This window comes from Macaca nemestrina, chromosome 15 (assembly GCF_043159975.1).
Source record: "Macaca nemestrina isolate mMacNem1 chromosome 15, mMacNem.hap1, whole genome shotgun sequence".
Classification (NCBI taxonomy): Eukaryota; Metazoa; Chordata; class Mammalia; order Primates; family Cercopithecidae; genus Macaca; species Macaca nemestrina.
This window is the reverse complement of record NC_092139.1, coordinates 36,509,252-36,523,503: the sequence shown is the minus strand read 5'-3', so window position 1 is coordinate 36,523,503 and position 14,252 is coordinate 36,509,252. Positions and strand designations below refer to the sequence as shown.

Sequence of the window (14,252 nt, the reverse complement as noted above, 5' to 3'; positions counted from 1 at the left end):
GTAATCCCAGCATTTTGGGAGGCAGAGGCGGGCAGATCACCTGAGATCAGGAGTTCAAGACCAGCCCGACCAACATGGCGAAACCCTGTCTCTACTAAAAATACAAAATTAGCTGGGCATGGTGGCGGGTGCCTGTAATCCCAGCTACTCAGGAGGCTGACACAAGAGAATGCTTGAACCCAGGAGGTGGAGGTTGCAGTGAGCCAAAATCGTGCCACTGCACTCTAGCCTGGGCAACAAGAGCAAAACTCCGTCTCAAAAAAAAAAAAAGAATCTTATTTCTTGTATCTACGTAGCTGCTATTGCTGAAAATCAAACACAAATTTGTGTGAGTTGTTGAATTATAACAGTTGAATTCACCCCAACACACCATTTCTCATGTGAAAATTAGGGTACTGATAGGAAACAATGAGATCCTGAAACTTGGAAGAGGGATATCTGGTTAGATCCACATGAAACTGACAATTTTGGACTCCCAGGTCATTCTGAGCTTCCCTTACCAGAGGGAAGCCTTCCTGTCTACAAGGAGACTAGCTTTTCCTTGAAAGCCCTGCTAACCTAACTTGGGGTAGCTGTCTTAGAAGCCTCCCAATCCAAGTAACACTGCCAATAGCAAAGACAATACATGACCCCAATATGGCACCATTCCCGGAGGAACCAGCCTACAAGTTGATTATATTGGGTCTCTTCTATTTCAGAGAGGGCAACGACTTACCCCCACTGGAACAGATACATATTCTGAATGTGGATTTGCCTTTCCTGCCTGTAATGTGTTTTCCAGCACCCACCATCTATAGATTTACAGAATGCTCTATCCAGCATTGTGGCATTCTGCAAAGCACTGCAGCTAATCAAGGACCTCATTTCATAGCAAAGAAAGGTAGCAGTGGGCTCACAGCCATGGCATCAATTGGCCTTACCCTATACCCCATCACTCACAAGTGGCTGACCTAAATTTACTGACAACTTGGTTATAGCACCAATTGCAAGACAATGTCCTTAAAGGGGTGGAGTTCTTTCTTATAGGGTGCAGCCTATGCTTTTAATCAGAGATGATTATATGGTGTTATCTCCTCCATTTGGGGTCCAGATTCAAGAGGTGGAAGTGGGAGTGACTCCACTCACTATTACACCTGATAACAACCTTACAAAAATGTTGCTTCCGACAGTCGTGGCTCACACTTGTAATCCCAGCACTTTGAGAGGCTGAGGTGGGTGGATCACCTGAGCCCAAGAGGTTGAGGCTCCAGTGGACCAAGACTGCACCACTGCACTCCAGCCTGAGTGACAGAGTGAGACTGTGTCTCTAAAAAATTAAAATCAAAAATAAAAAATAAAAGTAGAGCCCTTGTGGTGAGTGAATGCAGGCTGACTCCATGTAATAGGGCTGTGGGACCCCAGTTGGGGTTGGTGCCTGTGGATGTACAGCAGTCCCAATCTGCCTGCTGTGTGAACCTCATGGCAGTGCTCATCAGCGGGTACATGTACAGAGGTGGTGAGAGGCTGGTGCACTGGAAGGTGGTTCTGCACCACACAGGTGTAACCAAAGGACAAAGGATCAAGGTTGTTAGGAAAAGGGCAAGAAGAAAACCAAAGCAACTGACTGTGGCTACACTCTAAGGGGGGCAGAGAGGGAAACATCTACAGAAGGGTGTTCTGCATGTAGACAGCAAGAGAACAGAGGGCTCCATGAATGAGGATCCTGAGGAGGTCGAAGGATGGGTATATCAAGGGGAGGTATTAGAGTATCGGTGCAGACAGGAGCTTATGGTAAGAGAGGGGGCGGGGCCAGGCACAGTGGCTCACACCTGTAAATCTCAGCACTTTGGGAGGCCAAGACAGGCGGATCACAAGGTCAGGAGATAGAGACCATCCTTGCCAACATGGTGAAACCCCATCTCTACTAAAAATACAAAAGTAAGCCGGGTGTGGTGGCACATGCCTGTAATCCCAGCTACTCAGGAGGCTGAGGCAGGAGATTTGCTTGAATCCAGGAGGCGGAGGTTGCAGTGAGCCGAGATCACGCCACTGCACTCCAGCCTGGCGACAGAGCAAGAGTCCATCTCAAAAAAAAAAAAAAAAAAAGAGAGAGAGAGAAAAAAAAAGGGGGGCTGTCTGAATTTAGCATTTCAGAGGTAGAGCAGTTCTAGATGAGCACAAGGGTGGGGTGGGATCCAGGGAGGGGGTAGGTGAGATGGATAAAATCACTTGAGTAGAAGTCATAGAACCATGAAGCCAGGTGGTCACTTAAGTCACCCTGGAAGGTGGCAGGAGCTGGGATGCCTAGGAGGCTGTGGGCTAAAACAATAATCAGGGAGCAATGCAGTTGGTCAAGGATGTCGGCAGCGACACAGACCAGGTGGGAAGGAGGCACAATGGACCCCCTAAAGGGGTACAAAAGTAAAGGTCAGGGAGTGAAGAGCAATAATGTATGGACCACCTCCTGAAGCCTTACAGGCAAAGTGGGCTTCTAGAGGACAGTGAGGTGACTCAAACTGTGCCTGGAGGGTAGCACAGGGTATGGATGGGCAGAGTGAAGGGCAGCTTCTCAGAAAAGCCTAAGGGTAAGGACTCTGTGAGGAGAGGCCACACCCTTAGTGAGGAAGGCCAGTCCCATCTTTCTCTTCCACTCCTGGGTCCCAGAAGTGGAAATCTCAGCAGTAGTAAATGGACCTTGGAATAGAATACCAGGAAATCGTTAAACCTAATGATTTAGTTAGGTACTGGCAGCCTCAATTCCAGTCCCCTGCTGGAAATAGTGAGGGAATTCCTGTGGCAGGGCGGCTGAACTGCTGGAGAAGCATGGTCTACTGGGGTGAGAGAAGACCCTTGAGTGAAAATAGATGATCTCCAGCCTGTCCAAGCTAAGATATCAGACCATTAAGGAGGAAGATGCATGTTAGGTATAATCTGGTTGCCTTGGGGTATAATCCAGTAATTCCCAAATCCCAGGCCCTAAAGAGAGTTCACTGTCACTCCTGCAAACCCTTGTTTCCAGCCTGTCTCAAGAACATATACTACTAAAGAACTCCTGGGAATTGCTGCTGGGAATGTAAAATGGTGGTACATCAGCTGCTATGGAAAAAAATAAACACAGAATTACCATATGATCCAGCAATTCCACTTCTGGATATATACCCAAAATAATTAAAAGCGGAGTACAGAGGCCGGGCACAGTGGCTTATGCCTATAATCCCAGCACTTTGGGAGGCAGAGGCAGGCAGATCACCTGAGGTCAGGAGTTCGAAACCAGCCTGGTCAACATAGTGAAACCCCATTTCTATTAAAAATACAAAAATTAGCCAGGCGCAGTGGTGGGCACCTGTAACCCCAGCTACTCAGGAGGCTGAGGCAGGAGAATCACTTGAACCCAGGAGGCAGACGTTGCAGTGAGCCGAGATCGCACATTGCACTCCAGCCTGGGCGCCAGAGCAAGACTCCATCTCAAAAAAAAAGAAAAAAAAGTGGAGTACAGAAAATATTTAAGAGATATTTGTAGACCCACATTCATAGCAGATTATTCACAAGTAGCCAAGGGCTACCAGCAACCCAAGTGTCCATGGAAAGATGAAATGGATAAGCAAAATGTGGTATATGCATACAATGGAATGTTATTCAGCCTCAAAAAGAAAATTCTGACACGTGCTATAACATGGATAAACCTTGAAAATATTATGCTAAGTGAAATAAAGCAGTCACAGGAAGATAAGTTCTGTATGACTCCACTTACATAAGGAGTCTAGAGTAGTCAAATTCCGAGACAGAAAATAGAATGGTGGTTGCCATGGGCTGGAGGGAGGAAGACATGGGAGGTTGTTTGAGGGTACAGAATTTCAGTTTTGCAAGATGAAAATGTTCTGGAGACTGGTTGCACAACAACGTGAATAAACTTAACACTACTAAAGGGTACACTCAAAAATGGTTAAGATAGTAAATTTTACATCATGTATATTTAACCACATTTTTAAAAAATGTTCATTTTTTTTCAGCCTCCCAAGTAGCTGGGATTACATGTGCGTGCTACTACACACTGCTGATTTTTTTGAAAAAAAGTTCAGTTTATGTATCAAAAAAAAAAGAAACAAAAATGTAACTACTTAAATAGTTGCCCTCCCTTCTAAAAATAATTTCAGGAGTATATAATGTATCTTAAGTCTCCTTTCTTTTACCATAAGATGCTTCTTAGTATCTGAAACTCAATGTATTTAGAACCAGCTCACCTTCTTCTCTGCCAAACTCACTCTTCCTTTCTCATGACTTTATTTAAGCCCTAAATCCAAGTCATCCTTGATTCCTTGCTCTCCTTCCTCCCCACCAAGTGCAATCATTACGAATTCCTTCCACTTTACCTCTTAAATCTCTCAGATCGGCCCCTTCTCTCCACCTCCACCATCACCACCCCTAGTACTGGCCATCCTCAACTTCTTCCTGGTCTGTTCCATCAGGTTCCTAACCATCTCCCTTGTTTCCATTTTGCTTGTTCCTTCCAACTTTTCCCCACTATTGCCTACAAAAGGAACTTAACACACACACACACACACACACACACACACACACACACACCTCTTGCAAATCCAATTACATCAATCTTTTGTTAAGATCCTTTAATTGAGGCTTCCCATCATTCTTCAGATAATGGTGGTCTACATGTCCCTGCAGGGTGTGACCCCTACATGACGGGCATCAACTTCATCCATGTCCTGTTCTTGTTGCCTACAGCACTCCAGCCACACTGGCTCTCTTTAGGTCACTGTGTATGCCTTAGTCATTCCTGCCTCAAGACTTTTGTGTATATGCTCTTCTCCACCTCCATCCCACTTCCTGCACCTAAATCTACTCATCCCCTGGATAGGGTATTATTACTTCTTTTAGAGTATCTTCTCTACCTTTGACTCCCCGAGTCTGTGGCATGTTCTCTTAGGTTATTTGCTCCTATACCTCTCTTTTTTTTTTTTTTTTTTTTTGAGACAGAGTCTCGCTCTGCCGCCCAGGCTAGAGTGCAGTGGCGTGATCTTGGCTCACTGCAAGCTCCGCCTCCCGGGTTCACGCCATTCTCCTGCCTCAGCCTCCCGAGTAGCTGGGACTACAGGCGCCTGCCACCTCGCCCGGCTAGTTTTTTTGAATTTTTTAGTAGAGACGGGGTTTCACCATGTCAGCCAGGATGGTCTCGATCTCCTGACCTCGTGATCCGCCCGTCTCGGCCTCCCAAAGTGCTGGGATTACAGGCTTGAGCCACCGCGCCCGGCCACTCCTATACCTCTCTTTACAGTGATTATGATCAAACAAATACTGAGTGATTATCAACTGTCTCGCCTGCTGGCTGTAAGCTCTATGAAGGCAGGCAGAATCCTTCCACATCTGTTTTATTATACTGGCTCAGCCTGCCAAACGGTCGGGACAAATTATTTAATTAGATTAGCCCAAGTTGCATTTTTAGGATTAAAAAAATGGCTTGACTTCTGGAGTCCCATAAGAACTGGTCACTGTTTCTCCTCCATGCCTTCCCAAATTGAGTGAGTTCTCCAGAATATTACTTCTAATGCACAAAGATCCTGTCAGGCAGATAGGACTTGAAATGCAATGTCTGCCACCTGTTTATCATTCATTCACTGACTCAGACATGTATCAAGTCCTACCTATGCATAAAGCTATGCACACTTATGAACAAAACTAAGTACTTGCTCTTAAAGCATTTCCACTCTGGTGGAAGAGGCAAAACATGCCCTTATATTTTTCTGTTAACCTCCCCACCCCAAAAACCGTATTTTTTAATAGGGGTCTAGAACCTCTTCGGGTTCAAAGCCTGACTCCACTAGTCAATAGCTGTGTAACCTGGTCACTAGTTGTATAACCTGGCCTCTCTGTGCCTCGGCTTCTTCATCAGTAAGACGGTATCTACCTCATGGGATTGTAAGGCTTAAGTAAGTTAAAACACATAAATTACTTAGCATAATGTTTAGTACATAAGAAAGGCTCAACAGCTGTTAGCAACTTAAAACATAAATATCCTCCCCAGCAAGCCTTAGACCCCTAATCCTTTCTGGCAGTACAGCGCAGGTAAGAGTAGGTTAATCATTCAGGTTGTGTCTGTGGCATGCACCGAACACATACGTTATTTTAAAACCTTATTAACATGTCAACAAAGCAAAGACTACATCTGATAAATAAGAGCTCTGTGATAATGAGGTCACTGTCTGCAGTACTCTTTGATTTAATAAGCCCGGGTAGGCAACAGGTATCTTCAAAATAATACAAGTAAAGTTGATATTTTAAAAGCGAATGTTGTATTAACTAGCTGGTGTGTAAATACTAAACGATATGGTTAACTTTGTCAGCTGATATCCCTTCTCCACAGAAACAAGTTGAAATAATTTCCTACTGATTTTATGGATTTTTAACAAAGTTTTTGCAATTTTTTCATATTGCACAGGCATATTTCTTTTTTTTTTTTTCCCCCTGAGACGGAGTCTTGCTCTGTTGCCCAGGCAACATTACAGTGCTGTGATCTTGGCTCACTGCAACCTCCACCTCCCAGGTTCAAGCAATTCTCCTGCCTCAGCTTCCTGAGTAGCTGGGACTACACGTGCACGCCACCATGCCCGGCAAATTTTTGTACTTCTAGTAGAGACGGAGTTTCATCATGTTGGCCAGGCTGATCTCGAACTCTTGACCTCGTGATCCGCCTGCCTCAGTCTCCCAAAGTGCTGGGATTACAGGTGTGAGCCACTGCGCTCGGCCAATTGCACAGGCATATTTATAAGAGAGAATTACAAATAAACAACAAATGCAACAGGTCTGTAAAAACTGCCACAGGGCACTTGTCTATCTAGGAAGTATATCACATTAGGTACCAAAAATTACATTTAAAAGTTTTAATATGTCAATGAGAATGGTATATAGTTTCATTAGCACAAACAAATGTCTTCTATTTAAGACTCCCATGGATGTCTTTGTGATCTTTACTTGCAATCAATAAATATATATATGTATATTTTTTGAGACAGTGTCTCGCTCTGTTGCCTGGACTGGAATTCAATGGCGCGATCTCGGCTCCCTGCAACCTCTGCCTCCTAGGTTCAAGCGATTCTCCTGCCTCAGCCTCCCAAGTACCCGGGATTACAAGCACCTGCCATCATGTCCGGCTAATTTTTGTAGAGATAGGGTTTCACCATGTTGGTTAGGCTGGTCTCAAACTCCTGACCTCTGGTGATTCCCCCACCTCGGCCTCCCAAAGTGCTGGGATTACAGGCATGAGCCACTGCGCCCAGCCTAAAATAACATTTTTAATTTTTCAGAGGGAGTATGCTATGTTGCCCAGGCTGGAGTGCAGTGGCTATTCACAGGTGCTATCACTGGTCCCTACACTCTCAAACTTTTGGGCTCCAGTGATTCTCCTGCCTCAGCCTCTCCAGTAGCTGGGACTATAGGCACATGCCACAAAGCTCGGCCCAATAAAATATTTTTTAAAAACTTTAATGGGCAATTATTACATAGCAAGCACTGTTCTAAATATGCACTGGTGATTAAGAGAGGCAAGAAACATGCTTTTGGCCCAGCTCAGTGGCTCATGCCTATAATCCCAGTATTCTGGGAGGCCGAGGTGGATAGATCGCTTAAGGTCAGAAGTTCAAAACCAGCCTGGCCACCATGGTGAAATCCCAGCTCTACCAAAAAATACAAAAATTAGCCAGGTGTGGTGGCGGGAGCCTGTAGTCTCAGCCACTCGGGAGGCGGAGGTTGCAGTGAGTCGAGTGCCACTGCACTCCAGCCTGGGCGACAGAGCAAGACTGTTTAAAAAAAAAAAAAAAAAAGTTTTCAGCCCTGAAGGAGCCTGGTTTAGCAGAAGAAACCTATACAAATGTCGCCTAAACATACAAATAGGCCATAACTAACAGACCCTAGTACTGAGCCCAGTGAGGCCCACAGGATTCTATTGGGGGAGAATTAGGCACAGTTCCAAAAAGAACCCTTGAACTAAGTCATGAAGGATGCGCAAAATTCTTCAGTGAGATAAAGAGAGAAATGGCAGGGTCCACAAAAACTGCAGACTGGTTGGGGCCTTGTAATTCTGCGCAGCTGGAACGCAAGGTTTGGGTAGGAGAGCGGTAGATGACGGTGGACAGACAAACAGGGGCGGCCTTATAGATAACATGTTCCACGAGAAGTTCGTAGTTTTTCCTAATTAGGGAAGCTATGGGAAAATCCTAATCTGGGTAGCGACGTAACGAGTTTACACTTTAGAAAGATCCGTGGTTTAGGACTCTACAACTCCCATGGGAGGGCTGCCCTAAGCCAGGGGTTCTCACTTCCGCTGTTCCGGGATTCACGGACGACTCGCCCCCTTTTCCCAGTCTTGGTCAGCACTGTTACCCCGCCCGCCGTGCGATCCCGCCCCCCTCGGAGCGCCCCTGTGGTCTGACTTCAGCAGCACTTTCCGGCAGGAGACTGGGCACTCGCTGTCACCCGCGAGCTGCCTCCCTCAACGAGATCTGAGCATCTTTCCGGAGGCTAACAGACCTGGGCTTCGAGTGACCACTGTGCTTGCCTCAGTGTCCTTTTCTGGAGCAGGGGAAGGCCCGGCTCCCTGCCCAAAGGCGGCTGTGCGCTAAGTGGCATACGCTCGGGGAGAGCCGGGGCGGGCAGACCCCAGCGCCAGTAGTGACGGGGGCGAGCGCCGCCGGGAGACTCCAGCCCGCGGGCGAGCGGGGTAAGCCAGGCCGTGGGCGGGAGGACGGGGCAGCTCACCGGTAAAAAGCAGAGTCCCCGAGTGGGTTCCAGTTCGCCGTGTAGCAGTCCATGGCTGGTGCAAACGGCAGCTGGGAAGCGCCGAGGGGATACCCACCTAGAGCGGGCTCCAGGCCGGCACTTCCGCTTCCGCCCCTCCGGGTCACGTGGCGAGGCCGCCGCCGCGGCCATCACCACTGTGGGCAACCTCACTTGGCCGCCGCCGCCGCGACCCCCGCCCGTAACTGGGCTTCGCCCCCGCCAAGTGGGCCCAGCCCTGGCTCCTGCACCCTGTGGCGGCCACCTCCATCGCCTTGCTTTCCCTTCGAGCACTGGGGGTCGCTCAGGGCGGGACATGGGTGAACGGAAGTGGAAGCTGTGAGCGTCGCAGCCCGAGGCGCTGAGGCCTGAGGCGCCGTCGGGGCCACCGCGACGCTCGCATGGAGAGCGCTGGGTGCTGGGCTGCGCGCCGACGGCTAACCCGGACCCACGGTCTCTGCGGGGCGGGAGGTTTGCAGAACCGACTGGCCGACCGGGGAGCGGGAACACGAGGCTTGGCCAGGAGCCCGCTGCGGGCCAGGCGCGCGGTGCGCAGGCCTACCCGGGTAGCGGGTGAACACCGCGGAGCCCCGGGACTTGGTAATTGGCGCGAGAGGGCGCGCGCATGCGCGGGACGGCGGCGGGCACGTGGCGAGGCTCAGGGTGGCGCCGCGCGGGAAGCTCTGCAGTGCCCTGGAGGCCTGCTGGCTGGACGACCCTCTGCCGCTGGTACCAAGTGTGACCAAGGCTGGCGCCACCATGGCTCTGCCGCCGTCATCTCCTCCCTTTAGCATTGAGCAGCCCCAGAGGGGCTAGCCCTGAGGCCGACCTGCCCTGAGTCCCCACCATCATGTGGCCTCTCCCTGCAGCCTGTCGTTGTTGGTGGCAGCATGGTCTTCTGTCTGTCGAGCGAGGAACCGCGCCGCCCGCTGCGAAGCGACATGGTCCACTTCCAGGCCTCGGAAGTCCAGCAGCTGCTACACAACAAGTTCGTGGTCATCTTGGGGGACTCCAGTGAGTGCCTCTTCTAGGGTGACGCTTCCAGTCCCACACCTTGCAGCCTGTTCAGTGTGTCTGGACCATTTGTCTCCATCTCACATCTCCTGTCTGTCCTCTGGTCTGTTCTTGTCCAGTAGGTTTTCTCTTTTTATGTCCCACACATCTTCCACAGGTGTTCTGAAAGGTGTAATAACCTGTGCACTTTTTAGCCCATCCTTGCTCAGCATTTCTCGCCCTGACAGCCCCCCATACTTTCCGTCATTAAAGCGTTGCATTGTGTAGTGTGTCTCCCGGGTGACTTGGCTGACTTAATTTCTGCCAGGTGATCTTGGGTCACTGTATACTGCTGGCCTGGAGGCACAGCGAACAGAGCCAATGCCAGGACTTTTTAACCTCATCTTTTCTCCTGCGTCTAAGTCAACACTCCACGGAGCTGGTGTTGGGCAGCTCAGCCCTGGGAAAATGGGATCCTGGACTTGGAAGGAGCTGGGGCAGGCTGAGGTCTGCCTCAGCCTTGGGATCTCTGTCTCCTCCCAGTTCAGCGGGCTGTGTACAAGGACCTGGTGCTCTTGCTCCAGAAAGACTCACTGCTCACAGCTGCCCAGCTGAAAGCCAAGGTGAGGGAAGCTTGGTGGCCATGTCAGTGGTGGGTGGGCACAGACCCTGGCCTGGCAGGGTTCTCCTCCCTGGCATGGGTCTGACCAGTAGGGTGGGGGGGGTGGGTAGGGGGAGCTGAGCTTTGAACAGGACCAGCTGGTGGCTGGGGGCCAGCTGGGCGAGCTACACAACGGGACACAGTACCGTGAGGTCCGCCAGTTCTGCTCGGGCTCTGGCCACCACCTTGTGCGCTTCTACTTCCTCACTCGTGTTTACTCCGAGTACCTTGAGGATGTTCTGGAAGAGCTGACATATGGACCTGCTCCGGACCTGGTGATCATCAACTCCTGCCTCTGGGATCTCTCCAGGTTGGGGCAAGGGAAAGGGAAATACCAGTTGGGGATGAAAGTATGGCTCAGAGGCGGTCCACCCCTGTGCTCTTGCCCACCCTGTGTGTTACCCAACAGATATGGTCGCTGCTCAATGGAGAGCTACCGCAAGAACCTGGAGCGGGTGTTTGTGCGCATGGACCAAGTATTGCCAGACTCCTGCCTGCTGGTGTGGAACATGGCGATGCCCCTCGGGGAGCGTATCACTGGGGGTTTCCTCCTGCCAGAGGCAAGTGACTGAGGCCCATCAGGACAAGAGATGGGACAGAAGGCTGGTAGATAGGACACCCTGCTTTCCGACCCTGCTTCATTCTGTGGCTCTTAGAGGGTGCACTTTCTCACTCAGCTCCAGCCCCTGGCAGGCTCCCTGCGGCGGGATGTGGTTGAAGGGAACTTCTACAGTGCTACGCTGGCTGGGGACCACTGCTTTGATGTCCTAGATCTCCACTTTCATTTCCGGCATGCGGTACAGCACCGTCATCGGGATGGTGTCCACTGGGACCAGCATGCGCACCGCCACCTCTCACACCTGCTTCTGACCCATGTGGCTGACGCCTGGGGTGTGGAGCTGCCCAAGCGTGACTATCCCCCTGGTGAGCCCTACCATAAGTGGGGGGGGGGGTAGTGATGCACCGGGGCCCTCAGAGGACAGGGCTCAGAACCAGACTGGGACAGAGCCACTCAAGGGAAGTAGAGGTCCCTTGAAGGACCCCTGTGTCTTTTGCATGCACCTTCCTCAACCCCTGAGGAGGGTTAGATCACCAGAACAATATTCTTGTCCAAGTTCCAGTTTTCTGCAGTCTGGCTGTGTAGTCCTTTCTGTATGTTAGAAGGAGCTTATACAAGTATTGACCACACAAGGCAGCATGTTGCAAGAGTCCTACCCAACAGATTAACAGGAAAGAAATGGGGCATGGGTGTGAGGAGTGGAAAGACAGGGAGGAAGGGCCATCCAGGCAGTGTGACAGAAGCAAGGAAGCCCACAGCTTGGGGGGTGGGGGTGCAGTCAGCTGGCAGGGTGTGGAACAGGTGTGTTGCATCGGGAAGGCCAGCCTTATGGACTCGGGCTCAATGGGCAGTGTTCCATAGGCTTCTTAGTTCGGCCTCAGAGTCCCAGTGTGACTGGTGCAGCTTGGTGTAGCTCTCCTCTGTCGCCATCTCTGGGTCATTGGTGGAGGCTTCTGAGGGCCCCACTCCTCCTTGTTTTGAGGCACTGCTCCCCATCATATCTCAACTGTAACACTCTGCTGCAGAACCTCGGTTTCCATGTCAACGTCCCAGTCCCTGCATGCACACAAAGGGGGCACCGTGGCTGATTGTCTCCATGGCTGCTTCTCCTCTGCATCATGTCCTTAAAGGACAAGTTTCCTGCTGCCCTTGTTGACAACTCACCCCTTTCAGCCCCAGTGTCTAGCACAATTTCCCTGTACACAGTATCAACAGAATTGTATTTGTTGAATGGGAGGCACGAGTCATGTTAGAAGGCCGATTGTAGCAGCACAAGAGGATGTGGGGGTGCAGAGAATCCAAGAATATCGTAGAACAGACCTGTAGCACTTGGTAGGCAGGAGTTGGAGCATCAGGGAAGTGAATTCAGATTTTAGTTACACATCCCAATTTTCTTGTTTAGATGTAATAATTAATCCCCAGCAAATGACGGGATGCTCTGAAGGTTGTAAGGCTAGTTTTGATGGCTTAGGCCTTTGAAATCCAATTTGGAGCTATAGAAGTTAGAGCCATGAAAAGGGAGAGTTGATTTGGGGTGGGAGGATGAGTCGGTAAGTTTGGTCACAGCAGATTTATTTGAGGTACGTTGGAAATACAGAGTAGGTTTGCAGTCATTGGTACCCAGCAGAGAGATTAAAACTGAGGACACAATGGGAACTATGAGGGAGACAGAACGATGCTCACACTTTGGATTGGCAGGAAAGGGGCTGTGGCGGAAACAAAAGGAGATGAGGGCAGGGGCACTTTTAGGAAGGACTGAGGCTACTGGCGATGTCACATGACTGTTGAGAAGAAGGGAATTTGTTAGCAAGTGGTTACATTTAGTAGGAAAAGTGTTGAGAGCATGGATTTGGATTAAAAGGGGGTGAGCAATTGAGGAGGAAATGAAAATTGGGCAAAACATTCCTTTTGGAAGTTTGGATGGTAAAGGGAAGTTGTTGGTGAAGGGAATAACAGGATCTTTATGTTTGGCTTATTTACTGGTCTATGGGGAGGAGGTGGGAGAGGAAAAAGTTAGATACAGGACCTGGGCAAACAAAGAAGGCTCTGGAGGAAAGTGTGAGGTCAGAACAAAGGTAGGTCTGAGAGGTAAGAGAAAAGGAACACACCTTGGGCTCGGCCTGAAATGAGAGGGAATGAGGAAAACTGGGTAGAGGGCAAGGGTGCTCCAGCCTGGTGGCTCTGCTCTCCAAGAGGAAGGAATAGAGCGTTAGAAGTGTGGACGGCCAGAGTTCAGGGCAGCCTGGCTCCCAAGCCTACCTAAAACAACCATCCCATTCCTAGACCCGTGGATTGAGGACTGGGCAGAGATGAATCATCCATTCCAGGGAAGCCATAGGCAGACCCCAGACTTCGGGGAGCACCTGGCCTTGCTCCCACCCCCACCCTCTCCTTTGCCCCCTCCCATGCCTTTTCCCTACCCACTTCCTCAGCCCTCGCCACCTCCCCTCTTCCCACCCCTGCCCCAGGATACCCCTTTTTTCCCAGGCCAGCCCTTCCCACCCCATGAATTCTTCAACTATAATCCAGTGGAGGACTTCTCGATGCCACCCCACTTAGGTAGGTGCCTCTGCAGCTCCCCTACCCTCTTGTACCTCCCCCTACCCAGCCTCTTATGCCTAGGTGAGCTGAGAGGAGTTGGGTAGCTCCTTGTGCCTCTAATACTGGGTTTGGTCACAGCAGTCCCTGAGTCTGAAACATCATCTGTAGGCTCATTAATCAGCTCACTGGTTGTCACTATTTCACCGTCTGAAGGTAGGGGAAGGGCTATCCCTTTTTTGTAGATAGGGAAACACAGAAGCTCACCTGGAGGACAAGAGTTGCTTGAAGGCAGAGCTGCACTTACTCTGGCCAGAAGTCAGCTCTTATAATGACTGGTTTTTTTGTAGGATGTGGCCCTCGAGTGAACTTTGTGCCTGGCCCTCTGCCACCTCCAATCCCTGGCCCTAATCCCCATGGTCAGCACTGGGGCCCAGTGGTCCATCGGGGGATGCCACGCTATGTTCCTAACAGCCCCTACCATGTGCGGAGAATGGGAGGGCCCTGCAGGCAGCGGCTCAGACACTCAGAGAGACTGATCCACACATACAAACTGGACAGACGGCCTCCTGCCCATTCGGGGACATGGCCTGGGTAGACTGGATCTTGGGCTGGGACTGGATGTGCCAATGGCCCCGCAGGGCCTGCCTGGCACCTCAGGTACTGGGCTAGGGTGTCTGCTATGCCTGGTATTGTTCTTGTCCATTGCTGTCACCAATAAAGGCATGGAAGAACAGA

At 50.3% G+C, this 14,252-nt stretch overlaps 2 protein-coding genes across 4 annotated transcripts in view; one reads left to right on the top strand and one right to left on the bottom strand.

Annotated features, from left to right (window-relative positions):
• Nucleotides 1-8,895, bottom strand: part of LOC105481612 (VPS16 core subunit of CORVET and HOPS complexes) — a 26,359-nt gene extending 17,464 nt beyond the window's left edge. Inside the window, exon 1 of the mRNA XM_011741330.3 lies at nt 8,746-8,895. Within this exon, the coding sequence (XP_011739632.1) occupies nt 8,746-8,798 (53 nt within the window). The 5' untranslated portion in view covers nt 8,799-8,895. The remainder of the gene's footprint in view (nt 1-8,745) is intronic.
• LOC105481611 (PC-esterase domain containing 1A) lies at nt 8,428-14,252 on the top strand. 3 transcript variants are annotated; one of them, XM_011741328.3, is made up of 8 exons: nt 8,428-8,707; nt 9,633-9,777; nt 10,300-10,379; nt 10,489-10,727; nt 10,827-10,977; nt 11,095-11,341; nt 13,260-13,535; nt 13,865-14,252. In XM_011741328.3, exons 2-8 carry the CDS (start codon nt 9,654-9,656, stop codon nt 14,110-14,112), a joined length of 1,365 nt encoding a protein of 454 aa, XP_011739630.1. In that variant the 5' UTR covers nt 8,428-8,707; nt 9,633-9,653; the 3' UTR covers nt 14,113-14,252. The 3 variants fall into 3 exon arrangements, with proteins under 3 accessions (XP_011739630.1, XP_011739629.1, XP_011739631.1); XM_011741327.3 differs by lacking the exon at nt 8,428-8,707 and adding an exon at nt 8,917-9,363; XM_011741329.3 differs by lacking the exon at nt 8,428-8,707 and adding an exon at nt 8,951-9,363 and having other exon boundaries at nt 11,221-11,341.